General features: G+C 37.4%; 1 protein-coding gene across 1 annotated transcript; it reads left to right on the top strand.

Annotated features, from left to right (window-relative positions):
- Positions 1 to 1228: 1228 nt before the first annotated feature.
- LOC132164078 (E3 ubiquitin-protein ligase RSL1) lies at positions 1229 to 4359 on the top strand. Its single transcript, XM_059574494.2, has 3 exons — positions 1229 to 2053; positions 2753 to 3525; positions 3991 to 4359. The coding sequence occupies exons 1-3, from the start codon at positions 1295 to 1297 to the stop codon at positions 4091 to 4093; spliced, it is 1635 nt and encodes a 544-aa protein (XP_059430477.2). The 5' UTR covers positions 1229 to 1294; the 3' UTR covers positions 4094 to 4359.
- Positions 4360 to 17759: the final 13400 nt, after the last annotated feature.

The following is a 17759-nucleotide window of genomic DNA, read 5'->3' as shown; positions in this document are numbered from 1 at the left end:
TTGACTTGGGTCTTAGAAATCATTTGAGTACTTGTCCTCCAAAACAATCTATTTAGAGAAACACATTTAGGTTTACTGGATGCAGTTTTTGGATTATAACATAAGCCTAAGGTGTTTCCATATTGTTTGTCTTCTGGAAATCGGCATCCTGAGAGGGAAGTGTATCCTTAATCATCTTTAAAAAGTGTAGCATCTTAATCCTCAAAATCATAGAAATATTTCCTTGAAGAAGTCAAGTTAAATTTGAAGGCCACAATTGTCCAGCCAAGAGATTGCTAGTTGTTCAAGGGGTCAAAGATCAATAATCCTATCAGACCGTTCATCTTGAGGGGTATTAAGCCATACAAGACAATGAGACAAAGCAAGAAAAGGAAACAAAGCAATGGCTAGTATATCACGTGTATAAATAAACCATCAGTAAAAAGAAATGTATTAAGGGAAAAAATATAGTACCTCTTTCTTCCCCCCCCCCCCCCCCCCCTTACCTTCTCAATAATCAATAATTTTCATAATTGTCCCAATTAAAAGTTTAGAGGGAACATTGTTAATTGTGTGGTAGTTTAAAGAGGTATGTAAACTTTCTTCAAAATATTTTTAGTACCTAAAAAATTGTGTCAAACAAAAAAAAAATGGCATGTTTGGTAAAAAATTTCAAAATTATTAATTTTGATTTCTTTATTATAAAAATAGTCAAAACACACTTTCACAAAAACTAAAAAATGAAGTTTTTCTAAAAAATACTTTTTAACTTAAAAACTTTATTTTCAAACGCAATTTCAAATCGCTTTTTACAATGATGGTGTTAGGGACGGTGTTAGGGTTGTTTGCCAAAGGACTAAAAACAAAAGCCTCATATTATTCATATAAAATTAAACTTAAATATTTTTTATCTTTTACATTACATCAATCACATTTTATTACTATTTAAATAAAATAAAATAAAATAAAAGTATAGTCGGTTTTTTCACAAATCTTGCTACAGTTGCAAAGGCAACTTTCCTTTTTTTCAAGCCATTGGCAAGCAGCCTCAACGTAGGACCACTCGATGAGCAGTCGGTCAATTCGAGTCAAATTGGGTTGAGTAAGTTAATGATCAATCGGATTAAAGAGAATCACTTTTTATCATTTGTCAACGTGGCAAGATCTTATAGATGTCATTGGGTCCCACACTCCACAGCCTCACATACTTGTTTAGCAAGCTAACCCTTTTGTTTCCCTGCCAATTTGTTCTCCCTTGAAAAACTGTCTACACTGAAAGCGAGAGAAGCGAAAGAGAGTTGAAAACGAAGAAGCCATGGCAAAGAGTACGGAGACGGAGGACCTAAACCTCGCGCTCTCCGAGCAGTGCCGGGTGCTCATGGCGGTGAAAACCCTAGACTCCGACCTCGACCTGGCCTATCACCTCCAAATGCAAGAAGCCATGGACGCCTCCATCGCTCTCCAACCTTCAAGCTCGCGCTGTTCATCGCAGCAGCCACAGCCCGACGACGTCGTATCATTTCCCGAGGACAACGTTTTGGACGTCGCCGCGACGCTTATGCTGCAAGACGCGGAGAGGTTCGTGCAGGAGCTGGAGGACCGAGAGCGAAGCGAGGCGGAGATGAGGAAAATGTTGGAAGATCTGGACCGTCGGATCCACGATCAGAAGTTCGCGGCCTACATCCTCAACATCCCCGAAGAGGAATGGAAAGTCCACGGGGACAATTACAATAGTCCGTACCGTTCTGACGCTTCGTCTTCGTCGTCGTCGTCTTCTTCGTCGACTGTTTTGGTTGACGCCGAGTGTTTCAGGTTGTACTCCAAGGGTTTGGTGAGCGAAGAGAGCGTTAGGGATATGAAGGTCACGGTGGCCGGAGCTGGGGTCGCGATTTGCGATCCCACGGATAATCTGATGTTGGAGGTGAGGAAGAATCTGGAGTCGTTCGTGGATGGTCAAGTCGTGACCAATGAAGTTGCTGAGCTGGAGGCTCTGATTGAAGGGCTTCATAAAGCTTTCAGCTTGAATTTGAAAAGGCTCACCTTTTTCTGTGATCACTATATGCTTTACCAATATGTGAGTCAATACTATAATCCCTTATTTTTACATTGTTAAATTTGGATGCTCTCTTATTTTATTTTATTTTTGTAGGCAATTTGTTTGTATTGATTGTTATTGTCTTATTGATAATATTGCTTGGTTGGTGCCTGTTGGAGCCTTGATGGATATAATATGAGAAATGTGACACATGGGTTTTGTGATCTGATATAGTTTGTGTTTACATGTACAGAGTACAGTGCATATGGCTTATGTTATTAAAACAAATAGCAGGCACAATATTTGGAATTTAAACTGGAAAATGGGAGGCATTCCATTATCTAAACTTTTCTTCTTCGAGCTTTTCAATTGCATTATTATGATTCATTGAGTTAGCCTCTCTTGTTCAACATTGTCAATTATTAGCATGTGTTTATTAATTTCTAAATCACCCGCTCTTTAGCTTTTTGGAAGTAGGAATTGTCATTATTTTGTTGTTACAAAAGTTTCATTTTTCTTTGTCGATATGATTTGCTAAAATGAATATTATTTCTTATTCTTCTTGCTTATATTCTGAAAATTTATTCTAGTTATCATAATCCTTTGTTTGGATAAAGAGCCTAGTAATCTTAGCATTCTAATTGAGACTTGTGTTTAGCCCCGTTGATATTTCACTTGAGTTGGGCTTTCTGATGCAAAGATAGGGTTGTTTTATCTACATTGTATCTCTGAATACAGGTTACAGGTAGAGTAGCACCACAACAGAGTAAGGTTGCGACATTAGTCAATCAGGTGGCTGGTCTTCAGAGGAAATTTACATATTGCAACCCATCTCTTGTGGCGCGTAACGATATTAAGTTTGCATTTAAATCTGCAAGAGATGCTATAATTTCTCAAATTACCTGGCCTGAAGAAACTAGCAATGGCAAGACTTTGAAGGAGACATGTGTAATTTGCTGTGAAGATATAGATGTTGACAAGATGTTTTCAGTTGATGGTTGCCTGCACAGATACTGCTTTGCTTGCATGAAACAACATGCGGAGGTCAAGTTGCTTAACGGGATGGTGGTGAAGTGCCCTCATGAAGGCTGTAAGTCCGAGGTGAGTATTGATAGCTGTGGGAAATTCTTGGCACCAAAATTGGTTGAGGTCTTGAGCCAACGCATGAAGGAATCCTCTATTCCTATTACAGAGAAAGTTTACTGCCCACGTCCCAAGTGCTCAGCACTAATGTCGAAAAGTGAGGTTTTGCAACATACTAAGACCACACATGTTGCTGCTGCAGAATATGGATTCAGGAAATGCCTGAAATGCCATTACTTTTTCTGTATCAATTGCAAAGCCCCTTGGCATTTTAATATGACCTGCGATGATTACAAAAGATCAACTCCGTATTCCCATTCAGAAGATGCAAAGCTCAAATCTCTTGCAGAGTCGAAACATTGGTCCCAATGTGTGAAGTGCAACAACTTAGTTGAACTAGCCGAAGGTTGCTACCACATCACTTGCAGGTACGTTGTATTCATCTGTCCAATTTGACTTTTTCTCGCTCTTATTATTGTGAATGTACATGTGTGTTTGTGTACGTATTTTAGATGGAAGAGCTATTTTTTTAGGGAAGAAAGATGCTAATAGAAAATGAAGAAAAAACTGGATGATTGAATAGTTAGCAACTAGGACAAAATATTGTAAACCTATTTTCGGGGATTAAATGTATTATGAGTTCTTCTTATAATCCTCCATTTGCTTTGTGATGAGGTCCAAAAGGAGGATTATCACAGTAAGATAAAGTTCAAGATGTCATTGGGTTGGTTGGGCGGAATGTTTGGTATTTTTCTTTCAACTAGTGTCCTCATCTTTGTCATAAAATTCATGTCTTTGTACTTCCCAAGAGAAAATGTCACTACAAATCAGCCATTCTTTGTTTCTTGTTTCTCTGTAAAATGCTTGTATCTCCCCATGCAATATTTTTGCAGATGTGGATATGAGTTTTGCTACACTTGTGGTGCTGAGTGGAAGAACAAGAAAGCAACGTGTTCCTGTCCAATCTGGGATGAGCGTAACATTATACGAAGATGATGATTAGGAGTATGATGACACTTGGTACAGATTCACTGAGATCATGACTGTATTTTCTTTTATTCCCCCTTTACTTGGTTTTGCTTTTTGAAAAATAACAGCAAACATGTATTGTATCTGCTATGTTGCGAAGATCAAAGTGTGTATGCCTAAAAAAGTGATATTAGGCCACGGTTTCTTAGATTTTTGTTGAATTTTAGCTTTGATGACTCTTACATTACAGATGGACTGAGATGGTTATCGATCTATATGTGTTTCTCTCTCCATTTTTTCTACCTTTTTCGGTTTATTAAAAAAAAAGTTAAAAGGTTTGTTTTGTTAATCCAAATATAATCCGAGAGAATGAATATGTTAAATGTGAGGAATATAAATGTTTGGGAAGTCGCATGTTTTAACTTATAAACACTAATGTGTACCAATCATTATTCTTTAGGTGTGTTTAATAATCCTCCTATCCACTTATATCTTTTTTTCTTTTTTTTTTTTTGTATGTTGAGTGTTTAATCCTCTTGACTTCCAACAATTGTATGAACTGATTATAATTCTTGGTAATGGAAATAAAATGAAGGAAATTGTTTTGTGTAACTTGTAAGCTGGTTTTCCTATTGAAATAATGAAGATTTTGATGCAAATAATGGATTTTGAGTACGTAAAAAGACATGACTATGACTATTACTAAAAGACAGTTTTTTTCCAAGTTATAAGGAAAATTTTCTAATATCTTTTAGGGTTAATAACTTTTTGGTATTTAAGTTTTAACGTTTTTATTTTTTTTCTCCTAAGTTTAAAAACAAGACAAATTTAGTACCCTCACATATGAAAAAAGACAGAATTACTATCTCTTTTAGTTTTCATCAGTCTCCCATTAACGGAAGTCCACGTGTCACTCCCATAATACGCCATATGTCCTAAAAATAAAAAATAATTAAAAATATAATAATAATAATAATAAATAAAATAAAATAAAAATGATCTCATCCAAAAAAAAAAAAAATTAAACCCAACATCTCTCTCTCCTATGTTTGGTTGTTAAGAAAATCCTGAAGATGGAAAAGAAACATAAATGGAACGAACCAGCGCCATTGGATCCAACAAGGAGGCAGCGATCACCAGCGTGGAGGGTGAGAGAGAAATTGTCGATTAGAGGTGTGGAGCCTGAGTCGGTGGGGGGTGGAACCAAGTCTCCAATACAAATTCTAATATCTCTCTCCTTTGTTTGGTTGTTAAGAAAATTGAGGAAAAGAAAATAAATCAAACACATTGTATAATCTCATCCTCTCCTTTTCTGTTTCCATTTAGTTTAACAATCAAACAGAGAGCGAAATCTCTTTAATCTTTACAGAAAACCCTAATTTTTGATCCTGCGTTCAACGGGATGAAAAATGCTTAGTGCTTGAACAAAAGATCGTGTCGCAAAGCTTCAAGATCTCGGCCCTGAAGTCCAAAAAAAAAGAAAATTTGAAGTTCCAGCCACCCCTAATCGATCATTTCCTTTCTTCCTTCACTTTGATCAAGGATTGTTGCTTGAAGGGCTCTTGCCCATGTCTAACGCCTTCTTAGATGAAGACGAATAGCTAGTGCTCTAACCTGATGTCGGAATAGTAGCTGTGAACGGAATTGGGGAATTCTCCAAAGCGTTATTTGGTTTTGGGTTGCAGATTGGTTTTAGGCGTGGAAGATGGGGACCTCAAAATTTATTATTATTATTATAGGTTTAGTTTTTTTTTTTTAATTATTTGTTTTAATTTTATTTTTTTTAATTTTTAGGACATGTGGCGTATTATGGGAATGCCACATGGACTTCTGTTAATGGGGGACTGACAGAAACTAACGGAGGTAGTGATTCCGTCTCATCCCATATGTGAGGTATTAGATTTGTCATATTTTAAAACCTAGGGAGAAAAAATAAAAACGTTAAAACACAAGTACCAAAAAAGTTATTAACCGGAATCTCATCCCATATATAAGGTACTAGATTTGTCATGTTTTAAAACTTTGGGGGAAAAAATAAAAACGTTAAAACACAAGTACCAAAAAAGTTATTAACCCTATCTTTTAATAAATTAACATGTGTCTTTATATATATATATATATATATATATATATATATATAATCCTTAGAATACGTGATTCTCATATGTATTTAAAAAATGCATAAGAATCATATGCTCTAAGAACAAGTCCCAATTTGATAGGGGGAAAACTTTATCCGTTACTAAATGGTAGTTTAAGCGGGGTGGTTATAACCGCTCCGCTAATCGCATAATCGCTTTGCTAGGCGGTAAATAAAAACCGATAACCGCTTAGAGCGAGGCTGGGTGGTTAGTGGTTTTAGGGTAAGAAAAAAGCGGCTAATAACTGTTAATCGCCTACCCTTATATATATATAACATCAAAATGGTGCCATTTTGGTGTTTTTCTTCAAAACAGTGTCATTTTGGAGGAAAACAAACAAACACTCACTCACTTAGCCTGATTTATACAGATTAGGGTTTCACCATACTCTGTCAGTCTCAAACTCTCACGACTCAAGTCTCGAGCGGCGTCGTCCCTCTCTCTCGGACTTTCTCTATCTCCTCTCTCTCGTCGCCTTTGTCTTTTCTCTCTCAATCTCTCTCAATCTCACAGGTTGAATGGCTGATGATCACGATCGGGTGAGTTTTTGTATATTTATTTTTTAGATAATGGGAATGCCTGCTTGTAGTTGTTGAGAAAGTAAGGGAAAAACTCACTGACTGTTGCATTTATTTTGCATCTTCATGATTTATACAAATTGCTAATTGTTGTATTCATTTTTTTGTTAATCTTGTTTTAGTTAGTTGTTATATTCATCTTGTATTTTACCACTTAAAGCACCTAAAAAAACCCAAAGGCCCATATAAAAAAGCAGTTATAAAACCGCCAGTTATTAATTTTAGTATCCGCTGGTTATAAAACAACCGCTAACCACATAAGCGCAAAGGTTGCGGTTATTAAAATTCAATAACCTCTTTAGGCAGTTGCGGTTAACAGTTTAAGCCAAAAACCACTAACCGCAACCGCTTGTACAACCCTAACGGCAGTATCAGAAGGAGAAGGCCCAATCCCGTAACAAGTTCACCGGGATTCAACTATATTTATCACGAGATCAGAAGAAGATGAAGAAACTAATCAAAATGCTACTCCCGAAGGTGAAGGCCCCATCCCCCAACAAGTCTAGAGGGATTCTTCTCTCTTTATCATGGTATTGAAACCATCTTCTAGTGTTGTTCCAACAATTTTCACGGGATACGAAGAAATTGGTCGAAATGCTCCTTCCATCATGGCAATATCAGAAGGTGAAGGCTCCATCCCGCAACAAGCCCATCGGGATTCTACTTTGTTTATCACGGGATCAGAAGATGGTGAAGAAATTTGTTGGAATGCTCATCCCGAAGGTGAAGGCCCCATCCCCCAACAAGTCTAGAAGGATTCTACTCTCTTTATCACAGAAGCATCTTCTAGCGCGGTTGTTCCAATAATTTTCATGAGATCCAAAGAAATTGGTCGGAATGCTCCTCCCAGCCCACAACAAGCCCATCAGGATTCTCCTCTCTCTATCACGGGATCAGAACCTCATTTTGATCATTAGCCTTCTTCTACAGAGCAACCAATGGAAGAATCTCATTTTTATCATCGGCAATCTTCTACTGAGCAACCAACGGATACCAATGTAGCTGTTGTTCCAACAATTTTCACGAGATCCGATGAAATTGGTCAGAATACTCCTCCCAACACAGTATCAAAAGGTGAAGGCCCTATCCCGCAACATGCCCAACGGGATTCTATTCTCTTTATTGGATTGGAAACTTATTTTGATCATCGGCAGTCTTCTCCCAAGGATACTAAGGAAGCTAATATCGGGGGGCCACAGCTGAACACTACTCTAATAATGAATCATAATGTGGAACAAGCCAGCTCCAGTTTAGAGGCCACACAAGTATGTAACTCCTTAGACTTAGGGCACAGGCTTAATGAGACTTCGAGACTTAGACTGTTTAAAATCTATGATTAAAACCCTTATTTGGTTATTTGGTGTAACAATATGACAAGAACAAGTTCTTAACTGAAACTACAGCGAATGCATACAATACAAATTTCCAAAAGTGTGTTATACTGATAGAAAAAAGGGTAACGCACTCCAATGAACCTGAGACCATTATTGCTCACCAGTGCTGGGTTCCCTCAGTGCCCAACCGTCAGAGTGTCTATAAGGATGTGATAAGAGAGATTTATTGAAGGGTGTGTGAATTTTTGTATTATTTTTTACTATTTTTTATTGAATTCAAAATTGTGAATATCGGGGAATAAAAAAAGCATTTAAAAATTATGTTTGGATGGATAGTTTAGAGAATATGAAACAAAATTAGAAAACATGTTTGGAAAGATGATTTAAATTGAATATATTTGATAAAAAATTAAAAAGAAATAAATAAAAATGAACTGAATTTAAAAAACGAATAACATTTAGATAGAGGAAGAATCGAGGTGTATTAAGAATGAAGGCCAGATGTCCGCAAAGTGCAAACACACGAAATTATCCGCTGCCCGCCCGCCCCAAATTTTTACTTGAACCCTAAAACCCGCAATATCTTGAAGTGAAAATCACGGGCCTCATACCTATTTCTTTCAACCCTAATTCGTTTTCCTTTAGGTAAGCACAGCTTCCAAACCACAACACTTACTTTGCCCACACTGTCTACAGCTACTTGTCAAGGTAGAACCTGATTATATGTTTTTTCCGGAAGTGCTTGCAACTAACTTTTTATACCCGGCGCTCAGGGATGAAACGCTCATTCCAAAAGAGTTCGTCAATGTATAGGAGAAAGAGGCTATTCTTCCCCATCGCGACGAAAGATATTATGAGTCAATTTCCTATTGTAAATAATCGTATATGTGATTCTTACTATTTTATCGTATCTCGTATGCCTCGACTAATAGAGAACGAAAGAAAGTGGTTTTTAACCCATACAGAAATGACAGCTCCTTTATACAATATAAGAAAGTACAAACACATGCATGGAAGAAGGATAACGGGTTGGCGGATAGATATAATTGAGCCATTAAAAGATGGAGTAATGGCATCCGCTTCTAGAAAATGAACTTAAGGTATGTCTCATCTTCCTGTCCAATTACATTTATTTATAAGTCAATATATAAATATTTTTTAATATATTGTTTTGTTTGTTTGTTTGTTTGTTTTATTTTATTTTTAATATGTTCAAAAATTTGAATCTGCAAATGATTAAAATTTTTGAAATATTTATAAAAAATAAAATAAAAATAAAAATAAAAAATAAAAATAAAAAATAAAAAAACCTTCTCAAATTTCACGCTGTTCAGCGCCCCATTGCCCAACGCGCCCAAGGGCATCCAACTCTTCTTATCACAGGATCGGAACTATCATCTAGTGCTACTAATCAAACAATTTTCACAGGATCTCAAAAAATTGGTCGGAATGCTCTTTCCATCACGACGATATCAGATGGTGAAAGCCCCATCCTGCAGCAAGCCCATCGGGATTTTACTATATTTATCACGGAATCAGAAGTAGGTGAAGAAACTTATCGTAATGCTACTCCCGAACGTGAAGCCCCATCTCTAAACAAGTCCAAAGGGATTCTTCTCTCTTTATCACGGTATCGAAAACAACTTCTAGTGTTGTTGTTCCAAAAAATTTCATGGGATCCAAAGAAATTGGTTGAAAAGCTCCTTCCATCACGGCGATATTAGAACGTGAACGCCCCATCCCGCAAGTAGCCCATCGGGATTCTACTTTGTTTATCACGGGATCAAAAGATGGTAAAGAAACTTGTCGGAATGCTCCTCCCGAAGGTGAAGGCCACATCCCCCAACAAGTCTAGAGGGATTCTACTCTCTTTATCATGGAAGCATCTTCTAGCGCGATTGTTCCAACAATTTTTACAGGATCCAAAAAAATTGGTCGGAATGCTCCTCCCAGCCCACAACAAGCCTATCGGGAATCTCCTCTCTCTATCATGGGATCAGAACCTCATTTTGATCATTAGCCTTCTTCTACTGAACAACCAATGGAAGAATCTCGTTTTGATCATCAGCAATCTTCTACTGAGCAACCAACGGATACCAATGTAGATGTTGTTCCAACAATTTTCACGAGATCTAATGAAATTGATTGGAATGCTCCTCCCAGCACGGTATCAGAAGTTGAAGGCCTAATACCACAACATGCCCAACGTGATTCTACTCTCTTTATGGGATTGAAAACTTATTTTGATCATCGACAATCTTCTCCCGAGGATACAGAGGAAGCTAATATCGAGGGGCCACAGCTGAACACTACTCTAATAATGAATCATGATGTGGAATAAGCCAGCTCTAGCTCAGAGGCCACGCAAGTACGTAACTCGTAAGACTTAGGGCACAAGCTTAGTGAGACTTAGAGACTTAGAGTGTTTAAAATCTATGATTAAAATCCTTATTTTGTTATTTGGTGTAATAGTATCACAAGAAGAAGTTCTTAACTAAAACCATAGGGAATGCATACAATACAAATTTCCAGAAGTGTGTTATACTGATAGAAAATAGGGTAACGCTCTCTGATGAACTTGAGACCATTATTGCTCATTAAGGTTGGGTTCCTTTGGTGTCTAACCGTCAGAGTCTCTATAAGGATCTGGTAAGAAAGTCTTATTGAAGGGTGTGAGAATTTTTATTTTATTTTTTACTATTTTTTATTGAATCAAAATTGTGAATATTTTAAAAGGGGGGGGGGGGGGGGGGGAGAAAGCTTTTTAAAATTGTGTTTGGATGGATAGTTTAGAGAATATGAAACAAAATTAGAAAACATGTTTGGAAAGATGATTTAAATTGAATATATTTGATAAAATACTAAAAAGAAATAAATAAAAAATGAACTAAATTTAAAAAACCAATAACGTTTAGATAGAGGAAGAATCGAGGTGTATTAAGAATGAAGGCCAGCTGTCCACGAAGTGCAAACATGCAAAATTATCCGGTGCCCGCCCGCCCGCCCACGCAAAATTTTAATTGAACTCTAAAACCCGCAATATCTTGAAGTAAAAATCACGAGCTTCAAACCCATTTCTTTCAACCCTAATTCCTTTTCCTTTTGAGCACTAGCAGCAGACTCCCTAAAGCCCATTCCATTCCCTATGTTTAAGAAAAATCTAAAAAAAAAACCACAAAAAAGCACCCACATCAAAAGCCCAAAATATAACCAATATCAAAAGGCACCTATAGTGTTTTCCAATGCATTGGGAAACACTGTAAATACCCAATGCATTATTAAATTATAAAAAATCGATTCTCTCTTCTCTCTCCGTCACATGTCCCAACAATTCTCTCTCATCTCTTTTCTCTCATTGGTTGAAATGGTAAAAAAAATAATATTTAATTCATATAGGAAAAAATAAGGGAATCTATTGTGAAATATTCTTTTATAGGAAATCAGAAAGTAATTTTATTCCCTAAATTGAGGAAAAATGGTTGGAAAGCTGCTGCTAGTGCTTTTAGAGCATCTCCCGCAGTAAGAGGTATTCTACCTAGTCAAAAAGCACAATTCTCTATTTTAGCTACTCATTTTTTAATACAAACTCCAACAGATTCTTTATTTCATTATTTATTTTATTAAATATTATTTTTTAATCTTTCTTTTTTGATCCACGACCGTTTTTGCATCATCTTGTAAATTGCAATAGAATTGATTCATGCAGCATACCTGTGTGTTATTTTTATTTATTTATTTTTTTCATTTTTAGTTTGTCAATTATATGCATGCTATTAAATTTTTTTTGGGGAGTTTTTAATGATTCAAAATACTTAAATTTGTATCATAAATTCATGAACAGAGAAAAGAGAAGAGAGAGACATATTGAGGGAGGGAGAGAAGAGAGAAGAGAAAGAAACGTTGAGGGAGAGAGAGAAGAGAGAGAAAATAATGTGGAAATAATATTATATTCAACAATCTAGTATACTACAATGAATAGCAATATGAAACTATTCACTGTAGTAGTTAAGGTATAATAGCTAATATGAAGCTATTCTATTGGAGCAAAAAAAATGACAAAAATAGATAAATGTAGCTAATATCTTCCTTTTAGCTACACTGCTGGAGATGCTCTTAGGTAGGCGCAACTTCCAAACCAAAACACCTACTTTGTCCACACAGTCTACCGCTGCTTATCCAGGTAGAACCTGATTATATGTTTTTTCCGATGCCGAAGGTGCTTGCAACTAACTTTTTATACCCGGTGCTCAAGAATGAAACGCTCATTCTAAATGAGTTCGTCAATGTATAGGAGAAATAGGCTATTCTCCCCAAATCAACGAAAGATATTATGAGTCAATTTCCTATTGTAAATATTTGTATATGTGATTCTTACTATTTTATCGTATCCTGTATGCCTCGACTAATACAGAAAGAAAGAAAGTGGCTGTTAACCCATACAGAAACGGCAACTCCTTTATACACTATAAGAAAGTACAAACACATGCATAGAAGAATGATAACGGGTTGGTAGATAGATATAATTGAGCCATTAAAAGATTAAGTAATGGCATCCAAACCCGAGCTTCGAAAAAATGAACTTAAGGTATGTCTCATCTTCCCATCCCATTACATTTATTTATAAGTGAATATATAAATATTTTTTAATGTATTGTTTTGTTTTTTTTTTAAAAAAAAAAATTAATCAAAAATTTGAATATGCTTGAAATAACACTACAAAAAAATAGATGTTTTTTGACGTGGCAAACAGTAACTTATGTTTGCCACGTCAAAAACTTTTGACGTGTCTAAGTAGACACGTCAAAAAAAGTATTGTTGACGTGTTGTATTTTAACACGTCAAAAGTTTTTGACGTGCCTATTTGACACGTCAAAAGTTTTTGACGTGTTAATTTGACACGTCAAAAAAAATAAATTGTCTAGTTGTAAATAATTTGGTAATAATTGATATCAAAATATGTATTAAAAAACAACTAATTTTAATTGGCATAAAAAATTAAATTTGATTGGATAGGAAAATTAAGTTTATCATATTAATTAGTATAAATTACTTGGTATATATGTATACGTACGTATATATATATCACATGCATAAGAAGAAAAAAAATTGTAATTGTGTTGTATAGATAATGTGGACATATAAGAAGAAAAAAATTATATAATAGAATAAATATAATTTTTAATAGAAATTATATGATAGAGTAAATATAATTTTAATAGAACTATAATTTAATATATAATCTTAATAAAATTAAAATAAATATAATTTATTATAATTTAAATTATATAATATAATTAAATATAATTTTATATGTTTTTGACGTGTTAATTTAACACGTCAAAAACTTTTGACGTGTCCAAGTTTTTGACGTGTCTAACCAGCACGTCAAAAAAATGTATTAAAAAACAATTAATTTTAATTGGCATAAAAAATTAAATTTGATTAGATAGGAAAATTAAGTTTATCATATTAATTAGTATAAATTACTTTTTCTTTTTTTTTTTTTTTTGAAATGAGATTCCATTGAAAAGGTCACAACAACCTCATATCAGCACATACAGCATAAGAGATACAGGGGGGGAAATCAGTGGTCCAAATTTGATCTACATGACTATCTAAACCCAACTTGGCAAGTTCATGTGCTACCACATTACCCATCCGGTTGGTATGAGACACCTGCCATTCCCCAAAAGTAGCCAGCAAAGCTTTGGTTTCGTTCACCACTGCCCCATAAATGTTCCAACATGGGCCTTCCTTCTTCAGAGCATTAACAACTTCTAAAGCATCGCCTTCAAGAACAATACTGGAGAAGCCTAGTTCTTGGCATAGAATTACCGATCTCCACGCTGCAATAGCTTCTGCTACCGCAGGATTAGTGACATTCGACCAAGACCCACACATGGCAGTAATTACCCTCCCTGCAGAATCACGCACAATCGTGCCAATTCCCATTTTTTGCCTTCCTTCGTCCAGAGCTGCATCCCAATTAATCTTAATCCTCCCTTCCTCAGGCGGCCGCCATGTGGTTCCTTCCTGCACAGATTGTTTGGGCATTCCGGCTATTCTTTCCTGCTCTGCTTTGCGATAGTGGTCCACTTGGGTCTTCGCCATATCAAGAATAATGGAAGGTGATTGACACTCATCTCCAAAGACAACTTTGTTTCGTCTGAGCCATATAAATCTCGCCACAATCCCCCATTTTTGCATCTCATCTTCATCCAGTCTTTCAACCAGACTCACAAACAAAGAGGCAAAGTCAACATCTATTGTGGCACATTTTTGTGTCCTTGAGTTGCAAGCTGCCCACACATCCCTAGCTGACTCACATGTCCATAAAATATGTTCCACAGATTCCTCCATTAAACCACAGAGAGGACATAGGGCATCTGGAATAATTCTCTTCCTGAATAGATTAAGTTTAGTGGGTAGGATATTGTTACACGCCTTCCATAGAAAGACTTTAACTACTTCCGGCGCCCTTATCTTCCAAACAGCCCTCCACATACTTTTGCTTTGCTCATCATTCGAACAGCTCCCATTAGCATCCTCTTTACGCTCCATGGCTAAGTGGTATGCACTTCTCACCGAAAAAGCCCCATTGTTGGTGCCCACCCAAACCAAACGATCTTGTTGACGCTGGGGACAAACAGGCATATTGCATATGATGGCTGATTCCTCCCTACTGAAAATGCCTTGTATAAGCTGAAAGTTCCACCAATTAGTCCTCTCATCTATAAGGGAACAAACCTTTGCATCCGGGGCAAAATGACGATTCGGAGTTTGAATGGCATAGGACAATGGCTTTGGGATCCACCGATCACCCCAAATATTTACTGACTTACCATCACCTATTCTCCAAATTAGTCCTTCATTTAGGAGAGCCCGAGCATTCCAAATGCTACGCCATGTGTAAGAAGGACTCCTCCCTAGTTGCGCTGTTAAGAATGTTCCATGTGGATAATATTTCTGTTGGAAGACCTTGGCCACAAGAGAATCTGGGTATTGCAGAAGCCTCCACCCCTGTTTAGCTAGTAAGGCCGTATTAAAACTTTCCAGGTCCCTATATCCCATTCCACCCTTCGCTTTCGACATACCCAATTTCTCCCAACTCATCCATGACATTTTAGAGTTGTTTTCCTTATGACCCCACCAAAACCGTGACATCATAGAATTTATCTCCTTACATACCGCTTTAGGTAGTTGGAAGACACTCATGGTGTATGTGGGGATGGCTTGGATCACCGCCTTGAGCAGTACTTCTTTGCCGGCCTGAGATAAAAACTTCTCCTTCCACCCATTCATTCGGCTCCAGATAGTACCCTTTAACCCAGAAAATGCCTCTATTTTAGACCGTCCAATTAAAGCCGGCAACCCAAGATATTTCTCAAAAGAGGGTGTTTGTTGGACCCCTGCAATCGAAAGAATATGTTGTTTTGTATCCACATGGGTGTTCTTACTAAAAAATAAAGAAGTTTTTTCCCGGTTAAGTTTCTGCCCCGAAGCATTTTCATAGATTTCCAGCACCTCCTGTATGTTCACCCATTCATTTATATTTGCCTTGCAAAAGAGTAGGCTATCATCCGCGAAGAACAAGTGATTTAACCTTGTTCCCCCTCGGACAACCGGAAGCCCCGTAATTTTTCCTTCCCTCTCCGCCTTATTTAGCAAAGAACTAAGCCCTTCAGCACACATGATGAATAAGTAAGGTGACAGAGGATCTCCTTGTCGAATACCCCTAGAAGGGATAATTGTTCCATAGGGCTGCCCATTGATGAGGATCGAATAAGAGACTGTACGAACACAAGTCATTACCAAATGTATCCATCGCTCCTTAAATCCCATGGTCTTCATGGTCTCTATCAGAAAATCCCACTCCACACGATCATAAGCTTTGCTCATATCCAGCTTAAGAGCCATATAACCACCTCGACCCTTCATTCGCCCACTCATAGTATGCAATGCTTCAAATGCCACCAGAATATTATCCGTGATTAGTCTCCCAGGGATAAAAGCACTCTGGTTTGGGGAAATGATATGGGGCAAAAAAAATTTCAATCTATTTGCAAGCACCTTCGAACAAAGCTTATATAAGACATTGCACAGACTAATGGGACGGTAGTCCATTAGCCTACAAGGGTTTTTCTTCTTTGGGATTAGAGCAATATAAGTAGAATTGATAGAGGGATCAAAAATATCATTATTTAAAAAGTCCAAGACTGCCTTACATACCTCCCGTTGGACAGTTTCCCACGATCTTTGGTAAAAGCACGCCGCAAAACCATCCGGACCCGGTGATTTTAAGGGGTGCATTTGCCCAAGAGCCATGACAACCTCCTCCTTTGTGAACGTTTTCAAAAGATCCTCATTCATAGCGTTAGTGACACAATTCTGCTTATCAGAAAGGCAAGCGTCTGCTCCATGGGTGTTTCCTGCCGTGAACAACTTTTTATAATATTCAACAAAAGCTGTACTGATGTCTTCTATTTTCTCCCACACCTTTCCTTCCTCATCTTGGATTTTCCGGATTTGGTTGACTCTCCTCCGATGGGATGCCCACGCATGAAAGAAGGGAGTATTTCGGTCCCCACTGAGATACCAATTCTGTTTTGAGCGCTGTTTCCACTTAGTATCTTCTCTTTCCATAATAGCATCAATTTCATCTTCAAGTTTCTGAATTTCCTCCCAGTTTGCATCCCCTTCTTGCTGTACTAGGAGCTCAAGTCTTTTGGTTTTCTTCTTTAACTCCTTTCCAGCATTACCAAATTTTCTGGAGCTCCAGCTTTGAAGCTTTTTTTGGCACCACGTCAGCTTCTGCTGCACAGGTTCCTCTCCTACATTTATGTTGTCCACATCATTCCAAGCCATATTGACAATATCATCATATTCGTCGTCATGCATCCAACTGGCTTCGATTTTAAAATTCTTTTTGACAAATCTTCGATTTAATTCCTCCTCACCAAGTTTCACGAATAGAGGCAGATGGTCTGATGTACCTCCCACCAGAGCCCTGACTTCCCACACCTTGCACATACTGCACCAAGCTTCATTTGCAATGGCCCTGTCAAGTCTTTCCTTGATGAGATTTCCACCATACTGCCGATTTGACCAAGTATACTTAGCCCCTTTATACCCCAAGTCACACAAGCTACAATCTTCAAGGGCCATTCTAAATTGCAACATTTGATTTTCCCTTCGTGCTGCTCCTCCCCATTTTTCCGCTTGGTCAATAATTTCGTTAAAGTCCCCAATGCATAGCCAGGGTGCTGGTTCGTGAGTCTTGAGATGATTAAGAAGGGTCCAAGATTCCTTCCTTTTGTGCCACTCCGGGTGCCCATAGAATCCTGTCAATCGCCATGGGCTGTTGCTGTCCAACGGACTGATTATTGCATTTATGTGCATCCGGGTATAATTTTGAATTGTAACCAGGTTGCTGTCTTTCCACAATAATGCCAATCCACCACTATGGCCCATAGCATCAACTACAAACATACCTTCGTACCCCATTCTCACACGTAAGATTTCCATCTTGTTCTTCCTACTCTTCGTCTCCATTAAGAACAAGATGTCGGGTCTTTTTTCTTTTGCCAACCGGCAAAGTTCGCGAATTGTACGGGGGTTCCCAAGCCCCCGGCAATTCCAG

Source organism: Corylus avellana, chromosome 8 (genome assembly GCF_965113065.1).
Source record: "Corylus avellana chromosome 8, dhCorAvel1.hap1.2, whole genome shotgun sequence".
In the NCBI taxonomy this organism is placed as follows: domain Eukaryota; kingdom Viridiplantae; phylum Streptophyta; class Magnoliopsida; order Fagales; family Betulaceae; genus Corylus; species Corylus avellana.
This window is presented reverse-complemented; position numbering and strand designations above follow the sequence as displayed.

Bases quoted from the DNA above. Each gene is read 5' to 3' on its own strand.
- LOC132164078 (XM_059574494.2), top strand. From the start codon at position 1,295: ATGGCAAAGAGTACGGAGACGGAGGACCTAAACCTCGCGCTCTCCGAG. The intron at 2,054-2,752 runs GTGAGTCAATAC...CTCTGAATACAG, and splicing joins ACTATATGCTTTACCAATAT to GTTACAGGTAGAGTAGCACC. The intron at 3,526-3,990 runs GTACGTTGTATT...ATATTTTTGCAG, and splicing joins TGCTACCACATCACTTGCAG to ATGTGGATATGAGTTTTGCT.